This window comes from Drosophila bipectinata, chromosome 2R, assembly GCF_030179905.1.
Source record: "Drosophila bipectinata strain 14024-0381.07 chromosome 2R, DbipHiC1v2, whole genome shotgun sequence".
NCBI lineage: Eukaryota > Metazoa > Arthropoda > Insecta > Diptera > Drosophilidae > Drosophila > Drosophila bipectinata.
Genome location: NC_091737.1, coordinates 11,758,677 through 11,784,009, shown reverse-complemented (window position 1 = coordinate 11,784,009; position 25,333 = coordinate 11,758,677). Strand labels below are relative to the sequence as shown.

The window sequence follows — 25,333 nt, the reverse complement described above, 5'->3', positions numbered from 1 at the left end:
TAAATCTCTGCCTTACAATCTCCTCTTGTTGAAAATCCTCGGATGGAAAATGGCTGTTGCAGCACTTGAGCCACGACAAGGACGAGTGTCCAACTGGATGCATTCGAACAGCAGGTGGCGTCTACCCTTCGTACTTTGACACTGTCGTGTCCTGGGGCGGTGGCGGCAGATGCATTTGCTTTTACCTGTATTAGGTGCGTCCATCCTCAGGGCTGTGGCAAGTGGCTCTTGATTGATTGATTGATGTTTGCGGGAGATATACATAGGTTCAAATACACATAGTACACGTATATAGATGTTTGAGTAGAGCCTTGGCAAAGAATACTTGCTATGTTGCAATTTTAAAAGTTATCCATTTTCACAATTATTAACAACAATTATCTACATAGTTTATACTTATATAATCTCAAATAAATCGTTACTGATTTGCTTGTTTTCGCTTAAATGTAGGTAATTTTATTTCAAATTTTAATTGGTAATTAAATAAAATACTTTATGCAAATACACATAGAAAATATAAATACATATATAATATAATATAAAATCGATGTACTGATCTCTTGATGTTATATTTCTTTCTTATATTTCTTAGTTGTTTACTTAAAGTGGCTCGATTCTGAGTTGCAAATTGTTTGATTGGATAATTCTCCGCTTTGGTTTGATTTTTTTTCGTTTTGGGGAAATATACTCTCAACAGCTTAACGTACGATAAACATTTATTTAAGATTGAAACATTTATATTATATTTTACCAATAGCTTTGTTTTCGGACAGGATCCCTTGTCTCTCAGGATCTCCTGTCCCTCTATTCCAAAATCTTTTTCTTTACTGCCCCCTTGGGATGCAGTTCTAAAGTAAACAATTGCCTCAAGGCCCTCGATGGCCTTCATTTGTATTTTTCCCCTCGATTGGGTGACAAAAATAGAGTCTGCTAAAATCTTATTGGGATGTTTGCTGGGATTTTGGGCCCTGATTGAGCTTACTCCTCATCTGGCGACATTTTGGCCAGTGTCAGCAGGATCATGGTCAGCTCCTTGCGCGAGATCTTGCCGTGCTTGTCGTGTCCCACTCCCCGCATAATGGTCTCCTCAAAGGCTGCCAGATCCTGGGCATCGTAGTCATCCTAAGGGCATCCCAAATATAAAACAAATTGATATTTTTTATGTTAAGAAACCCACCTTCTTGACCAGCTCTAGGAGATCCTTGAGGAAGCCCTTCAGCTCTTCATTCTCAATTGTTCCACTGTTATCCTGGTTGTGTCGTGAAAGTTTTATAATTTCTATAATTCCAAGACTTTATTCCTAACTTACCCGATCGTAGAGGGAAAAGACCTTTTCAATATCCTCCTTGGTTAGCTTGGTAGCGCCCTGGGGGAAAAGTTATCTCAATCAGAGGAGTAGTTCGTAATGTTCCACATTTTCAGAGTATGATTTACAATTTAGACAACCTAAGACTTAGCATAAAGTAAGAAGGTTCCTTCTTGAAGTTATGCTAACTCTTTCAATGACATTTAAACAAAAGTATAGGATAATATCAACTTTGGTGGCCAAGATTATTAGACAACCAACTGGAATAGGACAATAGTTTTTCCCCTAAAACATTATTGATCTATTATTACGAATTGTGAAGTGTTTTGGTGCCAGTTCTGATTTGAATTGATTATATACAAAGCATCAAAATAATGACTTCATGCAGAGGACATGCTTTTTTTTAATGGATTTTAATAACCAGCCACAAATCTTGCCAAGTTAAGTCCCAGTGGAATCATTTGAATTTCATGCAAAGGATAATAATACAAAAAATAAAGGTATTTAATATTCACACTCATTTGTTATGCTTATGCTTAAAGCCTAATTAAGCTGAACGAAACACATACTGCCAATTATGTGTGTGTTATGGCTTTGACATTCGCTAATTAATATGAATTATTGTACAGGTACAACAGATTTGTCTTTTCCATTTGCTTTCCTCATCGGGGAATGCCCTGCCTAATGCGTTTTCCACAAGGGAAACACGAAATTTATCGATTCCATTTGTGCTCAGCGAATTGCTCGAATTATTTTCCCTCCTTTCCCGCCGAAACACTGAATTACTGCCACACACACACTCTCCCACACACAGCCCCAGACATGTGTGTGTATGTGGAAGGTCCTGCATTTTGTAATTTCGGGGGTTATGCAATATGGCCAAGGTGGCGCCTCAAGTTCAAAGTTTATAGCAGGTGCGGCACTGCGAAAAAAAGGGAAAACTTGGGTTTCCTAAGAGTTTTTTTTTGGGGGGGGGGGGGGGGGGGGGGGGGGGGGATACGACAAAACGGCGGTGTCCGTATTTCCCACCTCAGCTATCTGGTCACCCTAGTTTTCGTTATCCTTGTGGAGGTCTGATAACATTTGTTTTACTGGCGCCACAAAAACGCATTTGGCGCATTCCTTTTCCGTTCTTAACGGGATTAGAAACCCATTAAGTGGCAACCCTTTTTTCACAGTTAAGCCTTACAAAAAAATGGGCTTAGCCTGGCATTATACAATTTCCACTTAGCGGTTGCAAAGCTCTTTAAATTGAATTTTACACCGAAATAAAATAAATGTAACGCTGCTCTGGGCCAGGTCTTTTGTCAAATGGCTCACACTTAAGTCGAATTGCGCCTTGAACGTGACGCCCACACACATACTCGTATACATATACATATACACTTTGATAAAATGAAGTAATTATTTTACACTTCAACACTTTGAAAAGCCGGTGGCAGAGAGCGTGCCAGCCTGCGGCTGCCATTATCCATATGGCAATGCCACAAAATATATATCCGTTCTTTGGTCCCTTCTCAGCTCCTCCAACACCTACATACCCCACTCAATGACTAAATTATGCAAAAGGTTACCAGGCAGGAGGATGTCGGAGGATTCCACATCAACGTGTAATTTGTGTGGACCTCACATCGTTACGGCCAAAGCTGTTCACGTACTTGGGCCGGAATGTGTTAAGTGGGAAATGGGGTGGACCAATGCCATCAAAAGTCTAATTAGTAGCTCATAGCTATCATTCTACTGGTGAGAGCTTCTCTGTGGCCAGCACACACACACAGTGGCAAATTGGCAAATCCTTAGGCTGAGCCTCCTTAAAATGTTAAAATTACAAATTGCTCAAACTTTAACCAAGTAAATAAAGATAAGCTTGGGACTATTCTAATCTCTATATACTGATTCAATCACATACAATAATGGGAAAATTTTCCATGCTTTTTTCTCACATGCATTTCTATAAACATTTGTTGAAACAATTCAAAGTATTTTAAGTGGTTTTGTGTTTCTGTAGTACAATTTTTGTTGTTATCTGGTCAGTAGATGAAAAAACAATCAAACTACAAAAACAGAACTCGAATCAATATAAATTCTTGAGTTACTCATCAAGTGTGAAACAAAAAATGATTCTTTAAACAAGATACAAAATTATACAATTTTATTGCGAGTTTTTTTTTTATGGGCCACCAGTGTGTACATATTGTTTTATTTCCCCGTGATTGAATTTTTTGTTTGATTTCGATGATTGCGTGAAAAATAAATACTTACATCAATGCCCTCCTTTAGTGTGTGGATTTTTATATATTTTTAATATATGTATATAGTTTTTTATGTTATTTATTTAATTTATTTCGGGTATTGGTTTTGGTTTTTGCAGGAATGTAAATAGTTTGTGTATTGTTTTATGGAAATATATATTTTGTTTTGGTTTGTTTTTATAGTTGGCAGTGCAATTGGTTGCAGATTTTTGTAGATATATGCAAATTTTTGTATATACAGCGTATGGCCAAAAGTTTAAATTTGCGGAAATAGTTTAGTTATTTCGTAGTCGATTCTCAAATTGCATTTTCATGGTTTGGTTGTGACAGAAATCGGAAGTTGGTAGGTGGGCAGCCCAAAAATGTTTACACCACGTGCACAGTATAATATTAATTTTCAATTTTTTTTATTTAGTATTTAGATTAGGTTTTAGGTTGATTATTATCATGTTGTTGGTTTAGAAACAAAAACAAATCGCAAGATTATAGAAGAGTATGCATAGATATATAGAGATATTTGTTATGTTTATATAGATACAGATGTAGTTGGTTAGGCATAGAGGAGGTAGGCGGGGAAAACGAAAAAGATATATAAATAGAAAGTTAGAAAAGATTTTAACTAAAATTAAGTGGTTTTGTGGAAATCAAGGCAGGACCTTGTGTCAGTCTGCCTTGATTTGCTTATAATGTACTTGTTAAGCTAGAGTTTAGTTTAGTAAGCTAGGTGATCTAAGATCTGGATGCAGCAAAACTATAAATGGAAAATATCAAGTATACGCTTAGTGAACGTTAACTAATCAAACGCATTACCAATCGGAGAGCTTGCAGTTGTTCTTGCTTTATTGTCGCGCTAATTTTAAAGCTAATTTCAAATAAAAAATAAACTGTGCCGACGCGGAGTCACGTTTTCACTTTGAAAATTCTTTGGACCGGTCCGTTTTTCACCACAAAAGCGGTAACTAAGGTAGACCATTCCTGTCCACATCCTGGACTTTTTTAGCTTCTCCTAAAATTTCCCATAGTCTTTTCTATCCTTTCTTTCTGTCCGCAGCTTGTCTCCCCACCTCTGGCCCACATCCATTTCCATTCGCTTTTCCTGTTGCAGCACATTATGTCACTGTTCGTTGCGGTGCATGCGGCGTATACGTGATGTGCATTAGCATAACGCTTTCCGCCAGTTTTGGCCGTGAGCCAGCCATACACTGCGCCACATAATTGGATGCCCTAGGACAGAAGTTGCTGTCAGAGTTCAGACCTTTATATAGTAGGGTGCAGAAATTGTCTTGGGGGCGTCCGTTAAATTACCGATGCTTGGGGTTGTACTGCAATGTGTCTTGCATATAAGTCGGGGGTTTACTACCTCCCAACCGATCCCGCTGCGGTTATCAAAATGCTGATGCATGTTCGGGGTTTTATGGCCTGCTCTGCGGGTACTCAGAAATTATATAAAAGTAATAACTGCACCTTGGGTAAATGTGCTGGAAATGCCTATTTTATGGCTGCCTGAGCTTTCCTCTGCCTGCTTTTTATGGCACTTCATAACGGCCGACTTACGATGACGCAGGCGGTGGCGATGGCGGTGGCGGTACTATGTTGATGAATTTTTATACAATATTCGAGTAAACGCATATCGGAAGCGGTCAGGTGGCCATGCCGGATGGTTCTTACCGGCATTAGAGCTCAGTGGCTTGGAACGGAGAGACAGCAACCTTGTCCGCGTCGGAGTTTTCGATTAAAATCATCCATGTTTCGCTACATTGTGATGCATGACTCCTGGCCTGCCGCACACAGCTTTTCCTGCCATCCCTCCGCGCCCTCTTGCATCAATAAAACCGAAATAAAATGTCGTTTGTGCTGCGAGCTGTAACAATGAGCAAATATGTGGCATTCGAGCCATGAACGAGCATTGTTCATTGCTGTGGCTTCGTCTTGGCTGCCTCTCTGGTGTTGCACCGCAGAGTGCACATCCATAAAGCGTGCCTTGTTCTGGAATAGAGTTCTGGGCTTTTCCAAAGGGATTTCCATTTTTACGAGCATTTTTTTTTTAGAAACCCGAAATATGCAAATTTCTAAAACTTTTTTGGGTTTTAGGGAAATATGTTGCTAGAGTTTTATTTTGTAGAGGGGGCTACAAAGTTTTGTTTTGTAATTTTTTTGGGGAATATACTCTTTCAAATACACTATATTTTAACGATCCCACATTGAAACCTCGATTTTCATTAGCCGAATTCCAGGTGATGTTTCCGTTTAGTTTCCCAAACACGCGTCGGAGCGAAACCAGCCAACAATGTGATTTAGTGCAATGGGAATCCAATTGAAACCCAAAACCAATACAAAGTGAGTACAGCTTGAATGCAACACTTTTGATTTCGATGCCACTGTTGTCGATGCACCATCCCCATGCCCCCGCCCTTGAATTTGCCACCCTGCCACCCATTGTCCGCCCCCCACACCCCTCCTAACTTTTTCGGCAACTGCTGCCAATGAGCAATGAGCGTTAATGCGGCTGAAGCACGTACATTTGCAGCAAATAACAATAAGAGCTCTTGGCTACAATCCCATTCCCAATACCCCCCCACGCCAGCCCACTATTTTTTTCCTCAGTGTATGTGTGTGTGTCTAACCCACTTGATTGCCAAGAACAACATCGACATGGATGTGGTCTCTTTGCTGTTCGATGTACTATTTGTACCATATACAAGTATTTGTTACTTTTGTGTGGGGGGATGTGGTTCATGTGGCAGGCGACAGCGAAAAGGAAATCCTAGAAGAAGGCGTGGAAAACGCGATTCGAAAAATTTGGCAAAGGGCTGGGCTCAGCAAATTCGAAGAAACACCGCTAACCTATTGCCTTTTAAACGCTTATTGATTGCGGAATTGAAGATGAGTATTACCCCTTACATATCAATCATAGGCCTGCATAAATTTTTGGAAAGTTCTGTTTGGGAAAACTCAGCACGAAGCAGCTGCTGCTTCGAAATGCCTGTTTGCTTTTCCCGATTTTCTTTTCAACAAAAATGCTTAAAATGCGAGAACGGCAAACATGTTCGAAATACATATACTTTTGGCCAAGTTTTGGCCTGTGGCATGTTACGTGACATTCGGTGGCAGACTCAAATGCAACGACGACATCGCTGCCTTCATTTAACCACATTTGGCATCATCAGCATTTGGCCAAGACAGAATGAGTTCCTTCAATTTCTCGGGGGAATTTTAAATGTCCCTTTTTGCCCTGAACATCTGCCGTTTGGGCTCTGCTACTCTCTGTTTGCAAAAACGAAAAAAAAAGTTTGTTTCCCCAACACCACATGGCTTTTTCTTTGGCTAATTGCTCGGGTATCTGGCTGTGCGGGAAAACTAATATTAAAGTATTTAATGGCCAGCCATTTGGGGACTTTCCACCTTCTGTTTATGCAGTGGTTGCTGTTTAGCTTCCCCGTTTTTTACAACCCAATTCAAATCACATCAAATCTGTTGACGCTCGAGACAACAACGAATAACGAACGACGATTCTGGCCAAAAGAAAAAGCGCCTGCCTGCCTTCGGAAATTGATTCCACGTATTTTATTCTCACCGACTGGGTGAAAAACACCTGACTGTTTTAGCTGAGCTTTCCTTTCGTTTATTTTTACGATTGTTGGCAATATTTCTTGTCTGCTCTGTTACGTTTTTTTTTTTTGTATTTATTTTTGGCAGCATTGCTATTTCTGGCTTGGCCATGGCTTTATTTGTTGCGAGGCAGCCGGAATTGGCTGGAGGAGTCGAGGGACCAAAATCCGTTTATTGTGCGCCCAAGTTGGTTCCTTTTTTATGGCCACAACTTTTCAATTTCAATGTTTTCCTACTGCGTTGAATTTGTAGAAAGGATCTGCTAAAATGAAGTACCAAACAGGGTTAGGAAAACACAAATCCCCAATCGGCACAGTTTTTTTTTTCGAAAAATAAATATAAAAAATACATTTGCTGGCTTGATGGAGTTGCAAAAGCTAAATTAATTAGATTGACCAGGCTGCAGCTAGTGTTTAATTAAAATATAATATCTAACCTAAGTGCTAAACGTGTTTTATTCTTTCAAGGCAAGCCGTGAAGTCTGTTCCAGTTTCTTAAGCAGAAAATCGCGACGTTAAGTACTTTAAATATGGATCGTATCTTTTCTCGGCAATTTCCTCAATTGAACGATGTTTTTCTGGTTTGGCTGGAAGTCATTGTCATATCGCTTGTCACCACTTACCTTAAACACCTGGCGGCAAAGGAAGTTCTCTTTAACCGGAAGTAATCTGCAATAAATAAGTTAGGTTGCTGGCTGTCGCCAGAGCATTTTGAGCCAGTGACTTCAAGGACACTTACTTGGCCATTTCCGACAGCTGCAAACGACCGTCCTTGTTGGCATCGAATACTTGAAGCTAAGAAGTATAAATTAAAGATTGATAAATAAATTATTACAATAATTTATGAACTATTTATTTATTACCATTGTATCAGTATATTCAATGAGCTTGTCCTCGGACACATCATTGATCTTTTTGGCCTCTTTGAGTAAGTCGCGCAAGAAATTCTTGAGCTCATCCGCCTCAATATAACCCGAATTATCAGTGTCATATTCACGCCAGATCTAATTTAAAGGAAAAGAGAGAAGGGTTTCAAATAATTAAATGGAATTTCTTAAGAAAATTCCAGATTGTCACCGTACCTTCATGAATTCAACACTGGACTCCAGTGGGTTATCGAAGCGGAAGAGCAAAAGGAAATTCTCCTCCATGGGCAAAAGTTGAGCGAGCTGCGAAAATAATTGAAAAATATGTGGTGTAAGGAATTTCTTTTGTTTCATTGCGTGACTGGATAACAAAATAGGTTATATAGGTTATAAATAGGCGTACACATAGGGACTCCTACTGGGCTTAAATATCTCGGGTGCATCGCGTAGAAACTCAAGGATACTGGAGGACTGCTGCACTTTCATTACGACCAAAAAACTCTTGCAAAGTTTTGTCTCAGGCATTCGTTAAAAGTTTCCGGCATAATTTAAGTGTCGAATCGCAAGGTCCTTTCGTTGCCCAACCCTTCCTTGCCTTTTCAGCTGTAATCATCTGTGGCCCGATCAAGCTCGTTTCTCGTGGCAAACTTTTTAATTCGCTCCTCTTCCAATTTGCATTTTTATTTGCTTTTGGGTAATTAATGCACTATCGCAATTAAAGTTTATCCTCTGGCACATCCCATGTTGACAAGCCACGGCTTATTATGGGTTAAACAGGCAAATTATCCTCCAAGCCAATTCAATCGATTGTCGTTCGTTGGAACAACATGGCGTATGAGCAATGAGCAGGCCGCATGAATTATGAATTGGAGTCCCTGGGCCATTGTGTTCGTATTGTGGGCCACGGAACCTTAATCAGCAGTCCATGGGGGCCCTGCAACTTGAACTTTTCACTTTACTTTCGCCAACTTTCTTTTCGGGGGGCTCATTTATCAAAAGACCATTGTGTAGAGCTGCCCACCACCGAATGTGCTTTATTATTATTTCTACCATTCAAAATGTACACAAAAATCTCCTTTCAATAGTCCGTGCTCCGGCTGCTGTTGCTGCTGGTCCAACTTCAATTAAAAACTCATTTAATGTGGGAAGGAACCGAGAAAAAAAGTTCTTTTTTGGATTTTTTTCTGGTGGGACCTCGCCAGAAAAGTTCTTACTTTTGAAGGAGAAAACGCCAAATAATTTATTGACAGGAAAATGCAGAAGGGGCGCCCTCGAGAAGGTAGAGACATTTAAAAACCAATTTGGAAAAGGAAAAAGAGGCGCCACCAACTCTCAAGGAAATGTCATTTCAAATACACAAAAGCCATTCAGACAACATTGCGCATACGACACGTTGGCCGTTTCGGGTGTGCGGGTGCGGATACGGATGTATGCGGTCAGTTTCGGGTTGTACACAAAACTCTCTGGGGCCAACTAATGCCAGGAGGCATTTATATGTCCAATACCCACCTCTCGGATATCGATTTTGCCATCCTGATTGTCATCGTAGGCCTCCATAAAGCAGGACTTCAGCTCCTCGAGCATGGTGTCCGTGACAGCCTGGGGGATTTGCATAATAACACGACACGAGAAGATTAATTTTGAATATGCACTTGCCAGATCCACTTAATGCTCACCTCTGGATTGATGTCCGTGGCATTGGCACTCGACACGAATTCCCGCAGAAAGCCATCTAGCTCGGTGCCTTCAATGTAGCCATTTCCTAATAACACAAATAGTAAGATGTTGCTCTAACCTCTTGGCTTTGAAGTTTACTCTACTTACCATCTTTGTCGTAGTGGGCCCAGACATCCATGAACTGATTGGCGGACAGCTTCTTCAGCTCCCGCGACTCCGGATCACGATATTGGCGCATGAAGTTGTGGGCCTTTTCGATCTGAACGCGCTTGGCGGCGGCGGCAGCGGCGGCGGAATCCATTTCTATGCGAGAGATGCTAGTGTGGATGCTAGTTGATTATCTGGGGAGGAGCAAGGAATACAACAATTAATTTGCCGCCATTAAATGCTATGCTCGCTGTCTGGGGAAAAGCCAGTTGTCAGCGCAGCTGAAACTGTCAAATTAATAGCATAAAATACCAACACCCACGGAAACCCACAGAACCCACGGAAACACGGACCCACAAAAGTGAGAAATGGTCGCATTGGGAGTCTCGCTGGAAAAGTGCATTTGTATGAGTATGGGTGGTGAGGGTGTTTGTACCCCCCACAAGTGACCCCCATTGCGCTGGCCCCCATCCACACCAGTTGACACCGCCCCTGTGCTGTCACAAGTCATTGTGAGTTAAATACGCCCGCAGATAGAAGAAAAGAAAAGAAAGCAAAAGGAGAAAGCAGAAAGAAATGTAAACAAAATTGCTGTACATGGGCTGTGGGGGGTGGCGCTAAAAATAAGAAAGAAAGCTCAGGGCTTTAGCAAGGGTTCCAGATGCGCTGCTGGAGACGAAAACACGATGTGGTTAAAAGGAAGACATTTAAAATAATATTTAAACTGAAAACATATTCAAAAGGATTGTGGCCATTGCCAGGGGTATATTTTGATCAACACACATCCAATTACAAATTTTCTACAGAGTGCTTATATATAGCCCTGATTCATGAGTATATCCAACTCAATTTTCATCCGATCCTTGAAAGGAATACCTTAAACGATTTCTAATACGATTCTCCACAATTCTGCATCAAAACCTGGCCCCAAAATTTTGCAACGATATTTTTCAAATTTTTCTAATGGAACCCCTTGGAAAAACCAGGACCTCCATATAAGGCCCCTAGCCATGTCCATATCTTGGTCAATTTTTATCCGATCCTTGAAAGAAATACCTTAAACGATTTCTGATACGATTCTCCACAATTCTGCATCAAAACCTGGCAACAAAATTTTTGAACGATATTTTTCAAATTTTTCTGATGGAACCCCTTGGAAAATCCAGGACCTCCAATACGGCCCCTAGCCATGTCCATATCTTGGTCAATTTTTATCCGATCCTTGAAAGGAATACCTTCAAGGATATGGACATGGCTGACGATTTCTGGAACGATTCTCCGCAATTCTGCATCAAAACCTGGCTACAAAATTTTTCAACGATATTTTTCAAATTTTTCTGATGGAACCCCTTGGAAAATCCAGGACCTCCAATACGGCCCCTAGCCATGTCCATATCTTGGTCAATTTTTATCCGATCCTTGAGAGGAATACCTTAAACGATTTCTGATACGATTCTCCACAATTCTGCATCAAAACCTGGCAACAAAATTTTTGAACGATATTTTTCAAATTTTTCTGATGGAACTCCTTGGAAACCCCAGGACCTCCAATACGGCCCCTAGCCATGTCCATATCTTGGTCAATTTTTATGCTATCCTTGAAAGGAATACCTTAAACGATTTCTGATACGATTCTCCACAATTCTGCATCAAAACCTGGCAACAAAATTTTTGAACGATATTTTTCAAATTTTTCTGATGGAACTCCTTGGAAACCCCAGGACCTCCAATACGGCCCCTAGCCATGTCCATATCTTGGTCAATTTTTATCCGATCCTTGAGAGGAATACCTTAAACGATTTCTGGAACGATTCTCCACAATTCTGCATCAAAACCTGGTTAAAAAATTTTTCAACGATATTTTTCAAATTTTTCTGATGGAACTCCTTGGAAACCCCAGGACCTCCAATACGGCCCCTAGCCATGACCATATCTTGGTCAATTTTTATCCGATCCTTGAGAGGAATACCTTAAACGATTTCTGATACGATTCTCCACAATTCTGCATCAAAACCTGGCAACAAAATTTTTGAACGATATTTTTCAAATTTTTCTGATGGAACCCCTTGGAAAATCCAGGACCCCCATATAAGGCCCCTAGCCATGTCCATATCTTGGTCAATTTTTATGCTATCCTTGAAAGGAATACCTTAAACGATTTCTGATACGATTCTCCACAATTCTGCATCAAAACCTGGCAACAAAATTTTTGAACGATATTTTTCAAATTTTTCTGATGGAACTCCTTGGAAACCCCAGGACCTCCAATACGGCCCCTAGCCATGTCCATATCTTGGTCAATTTTTATCCGATCCTTGAGAGGAATACCTAAAACGATTTCTGGAACGATTCTCCACAATTCTGCATCAAAACCTGGCTAAAAATTTTTTCAACGATATTTTTCAAATTTTTCTAACGGAACCCCTTAGAATTCCAGAAATAGCATATAGGGCTCCTAACCATGTCTATATCGTAGTCAATTTTTATCCGATACTTAAGAAGAATACCTTAACGATTTCTGAAACGATGTTCTACCATTCTGCAATAAAACCTGACCTCAAATTTTTACATAAGTAACATAAATCAACGTTATTATTATACATACTTATGAACCAGTACAGCAGAAATGAAACATTATCCTATTTTTATTTCATTTATAATCCCCTTGAAATTGTGTTCACAGGATTAATTTAAATGTTTAATAAAAATGAATTAAATGTTTTGCATTTTGGTGTTTCTTGGTCTACAGAGCACGCTTCTTTAATTTATGGGAAACACATAAATCTTTAAGCCCGAGGTATGCGGAAATAATGTTTGAAATTTCAATTTAAACTAAGCGCATATTAAAATAGGCTTTTGGCGCAGGATTTGCTCGGATGCTGAGCTGCCGCAAAATACATTTTGAGTCCTGGCAGTCATGAAAGTCCTGGCCAATGGAGCTTGTTTTTGGCTTTGTTTTAGTGCTCATCTAGCCGGATATGTGCGGTGGGAATCGTTGACAGTTCATTGCGGTGGATGTGGCTAAAACAAAGCTCAAAATAGAAACACTGTCAGCATAAATTTCCAGCAGCTGTTGCCACTAAATGCAACCCGTTATCGCTCTACATGGAAATCAACACTAATTTGCCTCGGCAATGGTTTCTTATTCTGAGTTACGAGACTTTAATCAGGATACTAGGAAAGTGGTAAGTACACCTCGTTAATTTTAATTGGTCGACATTTAGTTTGGTGGCATAATCGCATTAGGACTTGCAACTTGTTGACTGTGTGCCCCCATTGTTGCTATTGTTTATCGAAGTCGTTGCCAATATTAACTTTTCATTTAATTTGCAGAGAAACTTTCCGCATTGTTCGCGAGCACTTTAGGAACTTGTGTTATCTGCTTTCGGACAAGTTGGCGGCATTAACCGACTCTGTGATGACGGCCATTACCTGCAAACGCTTTTTCCAGAGCCAAACATAAAGACTTTTCTCTGTTTTTTCCCAGGCTGGGAGCATGACATTTTATGGCCTGGAAATTGCATTACACCCAATGCAATGGCTTGGAGCCTCTTCCGCTATTGTTCCCACTGCCGTGGAGCACAAACGAATATCCCTTACTGTTGTCCTTGGTGGCGGGGAATAGTGGGCCACACACAGGGGAATAGGACAGAATAGGAATAGGCTAGAATTGTATTCGTATTTATACGATTATGGCGGAATGCTGGTCGAGAACTTTTGCCATTCCGAGTGCGATATGGCAAATACTTTTGGCCCGACTCCAACTGCCAGCCAATGTGGCCTCTTGGGTGTTGCGGGTTAAGTTACGGCTTTAATATAAATTGTGTAATGAAGCGTTGACTAAACGTGGTCAGAAGCCGCAACCCAGAGGTAGAACGAATTTGCATCTTGCAAGAAAAACAAATTAAACTTCTTTTAAGGCCAAACAAATAGTTGAGAAAACCTTAAAACTTTCTTACCAAAAAACCATAAACCGCAACTTTCAGAAGTATATAAACCCACTTGCCAACTTCATATTAAAATATAGTTTTTTTTTGGCAAAATGAATCAATAGGAATATTGAATGGGGAATATTTTTGGCTGAGTCAACGTCACTAATGGCCGCCTTGCATGGCAGGAAGCGAGAATAAAACCCGAGGAGCCCTCGAGGCAAAAACGCAGATAAGGCAACCAAACTGTCAAGCCTCGTTGGCCGGATTGCATAAGCCGCGACGGTTTGGCTTACATTCTCAGTTCTCATTTCCCCCAGTTCTCGGGACTTGGTTCTTGGTTCTCAGTTGTGTCTTATTTCTCCGGCCCCCGCTCTCAGATCTTGTGCGCGTGTTCGAGTGCTTGGGAAAAAAGCAGGGAAAGTGGAGAAAGCAAAACGCACGACTTTCCACTGCTTACCTGTCAATGGGACGCCTCTGTCCCACTGGCTTTCAGTCCTCTCGGTCTGACTGTCTGACATTGACAGTGGTTCACAAGGCTCTTAACCACACGACCATCAAAGAAAACATGCACAGTTAAAAATAGTGGGTGTTCTTTATAATTTATTGAGTTTTATATGATATTATATGTCTTTGAATCCTATCTGTATCTCACATAGTTTAGTGTAGAACCACTGCCATAAATAAACTAATTAAAATGCAAAATAACAATTGTTTTTTCTCAGGCAACGTCCTTAGGCATGTCCTGGCTCTAAATGAATTAAGCTCACAGTTCACAATTTAATTCAAGTGTTTTGTTCTGTTTATTTACTTCTCACGGCTTGGCGGCTTGGCACTTGCTACCCTTTCTCCGCTTTCCCTACTTTCACCTAGTTTTCCTTCCGCTCTTGGGTTTCCTTGTAGCTTGTTGCTGTCGTGTCTGCCCGCCCCAGTGCTGTGTTATTATTTCTATTTTAAGCACTTTTTGCCCGACTGCGGCTTTCTGCCAAGTCTGAATTATGCATTAGTGTTTTGCGTTTGATTCGGTCCGATACCTGCAGAGCGTCTAAATATAGTTTTAATTACAACCTAATGGCCGACAAGCTTCTATAATTTATTGTAGAAGCGAGCTGAGAGTGCACACAGATTGAAATTATGCGATCCAATGCCACATTACCTCCTGCACGTAACTCTCCTTGAGGCCCTTTTTATGCTTTCCCGGTGTCGGTGATAAAACCAAAGTGTGTGGGCTAATAGAATCATGGTATTAATGTCCTAATGCATCTAAAAATGCACTTAGGCAAAGAGTGAGTGTGTGTAACAATGAAAGGACTTCCGCTCGCATTTCCATTAGCCTTCGTGTTGCAGCAAATTTCCTGTTTACTACCTGACCATAATTCTTCCACCTTTACTGCAAAACGCATTCACTTACCGCCCTCGAGTGCGAAGCAGTTGTTAAACTAGAAGTACTTTTTACCAAGTACCCATATAAATATATGTACCCTTGCATACCCTGATATGTGCCACAGAATAGTATATATGTCGGCCAAAGTCATATTCATAAATAATAATACGGAAAACTTCCCTCCACTGACATTGAAACATGAACGGGCCAAATAGACAGACAGTCTGCTGTAAAATGTATTCAAGTGCACCAGCCAAGGGGAATTTAAATGAATGACTGAGTGAATGAATGAGTGAGTGAGTGAGTGAGTGAGTGAGTGACTAGGTGACAGCAAGGTTTCCCAGGATTGTGGGCTTGTGCATTCTATAGAAATCATTGAAATGTTGACACACTCTTGGCAAGGGCTTCTTTAATTGGCCTAAAACTATTATAATTATTAATATTTTATAGAGGTTTATAGTTTACAATATTGATTTTTATGATAATTTTTATAAAACAAACTTTTTTAATTATAAGCAAAAACATTTCTGCAACCAGAACCATCACTGTGTTTAACATTTGAATTATAGAAGAACAGAAAACTTAGTCCTTGCTTGGTTTGGACGTGTTGGTGAGTGTACTTTGACGTAGTTCTTTGTTTCTGCTGAATGTTCTGAGTGCAAGGGTTACACGGAGGCACTCGAGTCGAGAGTGCCTGCATTTTTCGCGGCATAATAAACTTAGCCTTGGCTTGGGCCACTTTAGGCCACCAAACGCAAGAAGGCAAGGAAGCCGAATCCAGCCCAAAACGATCCAGTTGACATTGACATTTACTCGGCATGCCTCAAGAAATATGTTTATTTATGCATGACTGGCTATAAAAAGGAATGCCCATCAGTTAATCCTGTAAGCTGGTTATTAAACCGAACGCCTACGTCCAGGATTGATTTGCATGTCCTCTCGTACCCCAAAAGATTTAGATTCATCCCAAAAGGCTTAGAGGGTACGGATTCGGCCAGGGTTTAATTTATGGCCCAGGGTCCGGTGGTGGCAGACAATTTGTAAAAGGGCCGACAACAAAAGCAACAGTTTTATTTATTGCATTACGGCTTATTTTATTTGGATGGCATTCTGTCAGAGCTGGGACGGAGGAGGATGTAGGTTAAGGATGTGGGATGTGGCAGCAGGCCATCATAAAAATGCAGTTAAAAATTTAAATGCCAATTTGTTAGGTCATCTACAGGCCAAGAACGTGCGGGTGGAAACGAGGAAGACTCACAGATAAAACAAAAAATTGGCAAGAGGAACTTTTCTCCGATAATTTATGATCCAATTTTCAAACTAGAACGACAACTTATGGGGTGCAAAAATAATTTTTAATTGCCCAAAAGTGGTCGTTCCAATTGATTTAATTATAAATCACACATCTAACCTTTGGGAGTTCACTTAATTGAATGGTTTATAGGATTTGATTTTAATAAATCGGTTTATTTATTTTTCCTTCCTTTGCACGGGCGATATATTTAGTTCGATTCTTCTAATGGCATCTCTTGATTTATGGAATTTGCATTAGCGATGCCTCTTCCTCTGGTTTTCCTTTGTCTTTTTTCGGTTTTTTTGTAAACAATTATCGAAAAAAGAATTCCTTTGTAATTTACTGTCTATAAGCTGCTTAATTTGTATACTCGTGTTGGAAAACTAATTTTTCCAATTACAACGATCAGCCGGAAAGTGTTCGATGATGATCTGCATAAACAGATCGAAAATCATGCACCTGGACTTTATATTTTCTTTATTTTTCCACCGGCCCCCAAAATTTTTGTCTGATTTCCGAATATTTGTCATGCCGAGAGCTGGCCAAGAGTTGTTTACGAGCTGTTGTGGATTTGGCCGCTATTTGGAAGCTTTTGTGTATTTAGTTAGCCATTTGTTTTTTTTCTATTTTTTTCTTCCTCTCGTGCTAAAGAAAATGTGTGAAAATGTGCTGGAAAGTTAGTGGTTGGTTTACACAAGTTTTTGGTTTTTTTTTGCTGTCTGCCACAGCTGCAATTTTATTATATTTTATTGCCCACTGTGGAGGCCCCTTAATTAGCTTCTCCGGAGATGGTTAGCCATTAGAATCCGTTGAATTTAAATTGAAAAATACTCCACTATGAAAATTGTTAAAACAACACAAAAGAATGATTTTTTTTGTGCTCGTTTTTTTCGTCATGACACGCTTTTTCCTTTGTCTGGCGACTGAAACCCGCTGGGCGCTGGACATTTTTAATTAAATTCCCAAGGGGCAGATGGAAAGTGATGAGAAACTCCACATGCGGTCAATCTTATGTAGTTTTATTAGACTCTGACAAAGAGTCCAAATTTTTGAACTACTATTGTATGGATACAGGGCGTATACGTCATATGGGTTGAATGGAGTATTGAATATTCAAAGCCCAATTCCCAATTTGTTCCTGTTGATGAACATCAAATAAATTATAGTCGATGACAGGTGCGGCGTAATGGATATGCCAGTCAGTCAATTTGAAAATTGTCACTTAAGCCCGGCAGGACTGACAGTTGTGAGGGTCAGAACTGGAATTCAGGAACCCGATGCTATAAATATCAGAGTAGAATGTGTAACCTATCCTTTCACAGAGTTCTCATACAATTTTTATGAATTTTAAACAAAAGTTGGATGGTTTTCGAGAAAAGCAGAGAGTGCCGTCCCAATTAAGGAAATTGCAATCACTCACAGCGTGATGTGGGTTTTCATAACTACGACTGCTACTACCAAGAAAAACCATTGAAATGAAAAACCCCCAAAAACCAGCCAAAGTTCTCACTATTGAAATATTTTCTCTAAAAAAAAACAGACTGCGTCATATGTTTTTCTTTTGAGTTTTCATAGAATTCAGGAAAAAGCAGAACCATAAAAAAATCACAACAATTGCAGGTTGTTAGTACGTGGAAATAAATATATAAATATTCCAATATATAAACATGTATGCATACGAGTATTTACTTCGGGGCTTTAATAGGCTTCCTTCATGTTTATTCATTAAATGACGTCACAAGGCATTCCACCCAGCCCCAGAGCCCCTGGGCCCCTCAGCCAATTGTTCAATTGTCCCACGTTGTAAATATTTACATAGCTAATAGAAGGCACTTTTTACGCTACTTTTGCGTAAATAATCATCAAGGAATAATAATAATAATAATAAATAATAATGGCCTGTATTTAACCAGCTGGAGGTCCGCGTGTGGAAAGATTTCAGACTCGAGCCGATAGGAAAAAAAATGGAAAAACAACAAGAATAATATTATGCTGATTGCTCTGTGGCAGCTCCGCCTTCTTCGGTCTGTTTGTACCCGACAAGATACATATTTGACATGCCCCATGGGGCTAGAACTTTCCCCAAAAAAACGGCTTGTAATTAGAATAATTATTACCGTAAGGCGTGAACGTTTTTTAATGGCACTTTCGGTTTTTGACATTGTTCAAAGATAATTACGGTCAATACCTGCGGGCGATATTTAAGTTGGGAAATTATCAGAAAGGTAAGAGTTCGCCAGCCAAAGTGCGAAAGTTTAACTAAGAGAAAGGACACTCTGCAAAGTCTGTGGAATTTAAGGAATTTATGATTGAGATGGCAGGAGCATGACAGCATCATTATTTAAAGCCCCGAACTCCCACGCAATTTGAATTCACAACGAGCCATCAATCTCGTGGCGTCTGAATAGTGTGAAATTAATTCAAATTAATTGCAATCATTGCTCATCTCTGTGACGTCGCCATATTGAGTCTGTGTTTGTCTTTCGATTAGTCAAACATCCTTTTTTCCCTTCGGTAAATGGAAGGCTATTTATAAATGAAAATCCCCACTTCCTTCCCAATGCCATTAAAATTCGCGCGAAAGGCGAAACGCAAACAGAACGCCCTCAGTCTTGGCTTGATGTCGAGTAGTGGCTCGTTGGCCCATTTTGGCCTAACAATAGGTATTTATTTTGATAATTTTTCGGTTCTGATAGTCGCTATTTATTTATGCTGCCTCAGCGCGTGCACTGTTCAAATCGAGAGAAACGCAAACAAAAATACAAGAACGGGAAATGAGTTATTTTAATGATTCGAATTTTGAACATGCAATTTGTTGGTTCGCTTCGCGTTAGAATACTGCAAATAAATTGTTGAACCGAGAATATAATTAGCAATTTAGCAACCTAGTTGTTTGGAGGACAATCTGCTTAGAACAAGCGAGAATTGGTTTGTCATCCAATTAATAATTTTTGGCACCATCTTACAGCCACAATGTGAAAAGATTCTGTTTTCAAGGGAGCCCTTAAGAAGGGGTCTTCGTGTTCTGACATATTTCTCAATTAGCCAGACGTTTTGCTTTATGATGATGAGTTGGTGTTAATAAAAGTTATAAGGTCTTCAAAATACTCTTATATATATTAACAAAAAGGTATTTGACATTTCTACCCATAACCCAAAAATTTATCATGCCTTACTTCTTATGGAGCTTAATATAATTTTTTGTATAATAAGAAAGGGTATCTCCATCCTCGCCTTGGTCCTGAGACGTCCTTGTTTTGTCATAATTTTCAATTTGCTTTATTATATAGTGTTGCATACATTCTGGCGACGGCAAATGCAAGGGATTTCCACAGAGGCAGATTTATGAATGAGCATAAATTAACGTGTCTCGTAAATGTTGGCACGCAGCTCTACATGCCAGTGTCTGGCACTGCCCCATGCCGTGGTATTCCCATCCAATCCCCATCCGAGGCCCTCTTCATTATCTGCCACCCTTTGTGCTTAATTTTGCGTATGAATAGGCAAAGTCAAGGACAGACGACGATCTTGTGGCTGCCATTAGGCATATAAATGAGGACAAGCCTGAGTTGGCTCAACCTCTTAATTGAAAGCAGCTCCTTCAGCTAGCAGCCTCCATCGCTTACTCCCCTTAGACCCGGATGCTGAACAAAAAATTTAAGCCATTTGACACGCTCGAAGCTGTCAGCGGGTCGACAATAAATGCCAAACATTTTTTCCTGTTGCTCCTTTTTTCGGCAACTTCCATTGCTCTGAAAATTGGATTTTTTTTTGCCCCTAGTTGAAAAATCTGAACGAGTTTGTCGGCTCTGGATTTTGAAGCTTAGGCTAGTTGGGGTCAGATTTAAAAAGCTTTTAACAGGAATTATAAAATTTGAATAATGTGATTGGAAAACAGGAAAAAAATTGAGTTAAAGAGCTTAGAAGAGGTAATCCTCAAAAAAATCAATTTTTAGCAGTAGAATTTAGAATTAAATATAAATTTTAGATAGAAATAGCTACACAGGATATACATTATGAAAAATATAAACTACTTTTGCTAGCACTTTCTGTTTTCATATTTTGTAAGTTTCTTAACTAAAGTCTTTTCTTGAATCAAAAATATTTAAAATACTTGTTTTATATGTATATTTACTTTTTCAAATTTAGATGACTTTTGGATTTTGAGTTTCTCCAAAAGTGTTTGTTCACTTTGTTTTTAATAACGTTTTTTGATTTCAAAAACTTTCCAAAAACCTTTGAACGCACGCGACGATTGCGATTTTCGACTTTTATTTGAAGAACCGTTAGCGCCTAGAATCCTTTGCAGACTGTTTCGATTATGGCCAGGTTTTTTGCTTTTATCAATGTGGAAAACTCAACACGATTATGGCCAGAACACGGAGCAAGAGCGTTAGAGAGCCGCATCAAGGAAGAAGAGAGAGCCAAAATTTTTACCCGGGGCCATGTCGAGCGTAGGCGCTTATGTTGCTGGCCGGTATGATGGCAACATGTTGCTGGCAACAAACTGTTGAATTGGTTTTTGTTTTCTTGGTTTTGTTTTTGTTTTTTTTTCTGGGCTTTTCCTTTGTGCGGTTTTCCAGGCACGCCGTAAACAAAAGCCAGCCAGCCAGCCAGAGTTGGCTCGTTGAGAAATTCTTTTCATGGTTAGAGCAGAATTTTGGCCTTATATTTGCGATATGGAAAATTCTTAGAAAGCTGTCCAGAGTTTGCTTTCTTTCTCTTGGCCTGCACTTATCCTCGGGGTGTATTTGTACATGTGAACGTGGATAGCGTACAGAGAATCATATAAATATACATATGGAAATGATTTCCGGCAGTGTTTGAAATTGTTGAATTTTCATTTTTGTGACGGGAGGTGGCTGGGTGGTCGCTTTGGTTTTGGTGCGTGTCTCTGTGTATAAGGGGGAAGGCTCTCTTTTAATTGTAGTTCCCCCCGGGCCTTTTGACTTTCCATGTTTTATCTGCATGCCATATTATAATTCAGTAGAAACGAGCTTCCTTTGGCTGGGCCTTCGGGGGGATTTTCTTTTTGGCCGTTAGTGTGTATGTGTGGGTTTTCTTTTCCAGGCAATGTCAAGTGTTACTCATGCCTGGCCGCCAAGCTTTTTCCCATTTTCCCGCCCACTTGGCCCGGTTAGCCTCTCGTACCCCTTACTGCTGGCTGGCTTTCTGGATTTTCTGCTAGCGTGCGGCTCATTCATTATTCATTTTTTACTTTTTTACTTTGTGCCTTTTCTTTGTGTCCTATTACACACATGTATGTCGGGTCCTTGTCGGGTCTACAATTGTGCTAGGATTTATGTCTAAACCTTTAAAGTTAATTGTTATGACTCTGGGCACCATTGGGGAAAAGGTCTTCCCTTTTGTGAGTGAAAACTAAAAGTGTTTATTAATCATCCGACCTGTGTGTCCATGTTTGCCTTCTAATCTTCGGGTCACATCAAAAGGGACAGTCCTCGGTCCATTATGCAATTGCCAACTGGGATATCCCGGCAGCCTTAAAAAGGTAAAAACTAAGGACACTCTTTAAAGACTGGTATTTAAATGTTTAAGTACAAGGTCACTGGAGTTTCTGGCATCTCACTTGTTGAATGGCCAAGACTTAGGCTTCACAAAGCCTACTGAGATATCAACTTAAAACTTGACTTTACAGAGGCATTTGAAAAGCAGCAATCGCAGCAATCACATTAGAGATCTCTGTGAAATCCCGGCATTAGCAACTCATCTCATAAACCCCGGCAATAAATTTCCTTTACTAATGCCCCGCTTATCACTCAGCCAAAGTATTTCTTACAGGGTCGTCGGTGGGAATATGTAGGTTTGGAGGGAACTGCGTAGAGCCCAAGGCCCCACACATAAACAAAGGAAACCGTGTGTTTGTGTTTTTTTTTCAATTAAAATAATTAAATACCAAATAAATGTGCGCAGACACCAGCAGGCACAACAAAATACTCAAAAATAGACTTTTGAAATAAGTGCCGCGAGCATGCAGATGGCATTGTTCGAATATTCCAGTATCTTTGTGTTTATATTGCCTAATTGAATATTTCACAGATTTTTTAGCTTTTTGTATTTTTACATTCGTTTTATTATACTACATTATCGATTTCCCACTAAGAAAACACAAAAATATTGAAAATGTGTAAATTTGTTAATGGGATTCTGTGGGGTCGCATGAATAAAACATTAACCGACTAAAATGTTAAAAGAAATTCAACAAAAAATTTGCCATGCAAATATGTATACCCTCCGCCAGGACGAGGCCATGACAGGGGCAGGACGAAATAAGGACGAGGTTTCAACACGCATTGGTAATGGTTACCACTTCAAATGCAGCCACAGGCTGCCTCAAATAAATTTTCAAAAATTTATCCACAACCACATATACACACACCGCACACCCCAAAAAACCAAATATTTGCAGAGAGTTTCCAAAAAAAATTGGAGAATTTTAGTTGGGGTTGTTCTGAAAACAACCAATTTCTGTTTTTATTTTTATTTTTTAGAAAATGATTTCAAAGTGGCAATGGTTTGTTTAACTTGTTTATAAGCCAATGGTTTTTATTTTCCTTTTTTTTCGTAGTACGTTTAGTGGGAATTTTATGTTGAGAACGCTTTTTTTGAAGGCGATTAAGAACTTTTTTTTGGGGGCTAAAAGATTCCCCTGAGATGTGAATGCCAATATATTTTTCTTTTTATACCCTTGCAGAAGGGTATTATAATCTTTTGACGGACAAAGTCCTTTAATTTCTAAAGGAAAACATGTTTTTTTTTTAATTAAAAATCTGAAAATGTAAACACTCATTTTTTTATTGCCCACTTTTAAGGGAGCCTAGAAGTCAAATAGTAATGAAGAGTCAAATTTTACGGTTTTTTTGCGTATGGAAACATTACACAATAGTGCTTTAAAAGTTACCAAATTTTCAATAAAATTTTTTAAAATAATTATTAAAAAATAGCGCCCTCCTCCTCGATTCTCATAGGTTGCACTTAAGCAGGCCCGAAAAACCGGCAAAATAATTATTTATTTTTTGTAAAAGTGGTTTTTGTTGGTTTTTGTTTTGGTTGTTGTAGTTTTTTGTTGTTGTATTTTTTGTTGTTGTTGTCTTTTTGTTGTTGTTGTAATTTTTATTGTAATTATTTTTTTATAATTTTTTTTTTTGCATTTTTTTTTTTGTAATTTTGCTGTTGTAATTTTGTTGTAATTGTTTTATTAGTACTATAATAATACCCTTCGAAAAAGTGTATTAGAATCTTCGGGGTTTTTTTAAGGAACACTTCTTTCATCTTCTCAATTCCTTTTGTATTCTTTTCCCCGTCTTATCAACATCGAGGAAGCTTATTGTTCAACTCAGGGGGTGGAAGTGAGACAATAGATTACGTGGGAGAGAGAGATGGCAAGCGGGGTCCCTAAAGCTTTATTTATTTCTGTTTACATTGCATTAAACATCTTGCAATCAAAAAAGCAAAAATAACAGAATCACTATAATCAAATTCGGTTTAATTAATTCACAGTGCAAACACATCCTAGCACAAGGACAGCTGGCGGAGTGAGGAGGCAGATAGGCAAGGACAAGGACATTGAGATAAGTAATAGGCAAATCGTGGGATTTGGCCAAATTACCTTTCGGCATATTTAAGGCGAATAAGGATATTGTGGGCTACCAGATGGGATTAGACAGATTGCTGATCTGCCACGCCCCTAATGGCAGTTTGAAGTGGTCCGTGGGCCGACTTAGTCGCTACCCAAGATAATTGCTTTGCCTTAATTAGTCGGCCATTGTAGTCCATGATGGCTGTATGCGTACGCGATAATTATAAATTAATGCGATTGACAGCCAGGACAATGAATTTAATAGGAAAGGCTTCTGGGGGCTTTTGGAGGCTTGGGGCGTGTTCTCTGTCCTGTAAAATTGAAATGAATTCACCAGACAGTTTTTTGGCATTTTCTAATTGAGCGCTTTTGACACGCAATGAACAACCACACGGCGAGAAATATTATTCCTCTCTTATTATTTATGTCAGTAATTTATAATAATTTTGTTTCTCGTGTAATATAACGCACATAAATCAAAAATGTTTCGCTTTTCCGCCGGCACTTTTCCCCTTTTCCTTTTTCCTGTCACTCAGCCCTTCAATCGTGAAAATTTCGCTTGGCATCTTTTAGGCGCAAAATATGTGCGTGTGCCAGGACATAAGTTTGGTCTGCCTGTGTGTGGGTTTGTGTGTGTATGTGTGTCTGTTTGCCTGGGCGGGTGCATGTGTTGACATCTGCAATTGGCTGCGGGCTGACATTTAACGCAGCACGCAATCGATTTCACTAGTTTTCCCCCTTTTTTTTTTGGCCAAAAAATAGTAAAACCAGATCCACCATTTCCCTCGTACATACTGCGGAAATTTTTGTCGTATTTTTGGTACTTGTGTTTGTATTTGCTTTTGTCCCTGAGCGATGATTGAGTGAGTGCTTTAGTCAATGGTGAATGTTGCAAACGGCGAATGCAAATATGTTGCAATTTGTAACTGGATTTGTCTGTGGCAAGCGCTACCCCATCCTGTTGGCGCAGCTCAATGTTGTAATGGCCATTTGTTTGCGAATTTTTTATTTTCCGCACTCGAAAGTCAGTGAATAAATACAAGCAGGGGATGTGCGAGTCAATCAATCAAAGTGAAATTAATTGACAAATGTCCGGCACATTAATATTCAGTAAATATTTAATCATAAAGTGGTGTACTTCTTGGTTTATTAATTATATTCCCAAGTAATTAGTTAGTAACACCCAATTTTCCCTTTAAAGAAAGTCTTTCGTTTTAACAAAGGCTCCTAATTAAATCATGTCCATCTGGTAAGCTACTTCCGCTTATTCCAG

The 25,333-nt window shown here is 39.5% G+C and overlaps 1 protein-coding gene across 2 annotated transcripts; it reads right to left on the bottom strand.

Moving 5' to 3' along the window:
• Positions 1-425: 425 nt before the first annotated feature.
• Cbp53E (Calbindin 53E) lies at positions 426-20,771 on the bottom strand. 2 transcript variants are annotated; one of them, XM_017252922.3, is made up of 12 exons: positions 20,599-20,771; positions 9,857-10,050; positions 9,709-9,794; positions 9,542-9,631; positions 8,249-8,335; positions 8,030-8,170; positions 7,906-7,961; positions 7,790-7,835; positions 3,569-3,580; positions 1,310-1,366; positions 1,178-1,249; positions 426-1,122 (listed from the first exon to the last, which is right to left on the bottom strand). In XM_017252922.3, exons 2-12 carry the CDS (start codon positions 10,008-10,010, stop codon positions 979-981), a joined length of 945 nt encoding a protein of 314 aa, XP_017108411.1. In that variant the 5' UTR covers positions 10,011-10,050; positions 20,599-20,771; the 3' UTR covers positions 426-978. The 2 variants fall into 2 exon arrangements, with proteins under 2 accessions (XP_017108411.1, XP_017108412.1); XM_017252923.3 differs by lacking the exon at positions 3,569-3,580.
• Between the last annotated feature and the right edge of the window lie 4,562 nt (positions 20,772-25,333).

Coding starts and splice junctions, on each gene's coding strand:
- Cbp53E (XM_017252922.3), bottom strand. CDS start 10,010: ATGGATTCCGCCGCCGCTGCCGCCGCCGCCAAGCGCGTTCAGATCGAA. Junction 7,962..8,029: donor TTGAATATACTGATACAATG/GTAATAAATAAA, acceptor TATACTTCTTAG/CTTCAAGTATTCGATGCCAA. Junction 1,250..1,309: donor TCTTTTCCCTCTACGATCGG/GTAAGTTAGGAA, acceptor CGACACAACCAG/GATAACAGTGGAACAATTGA.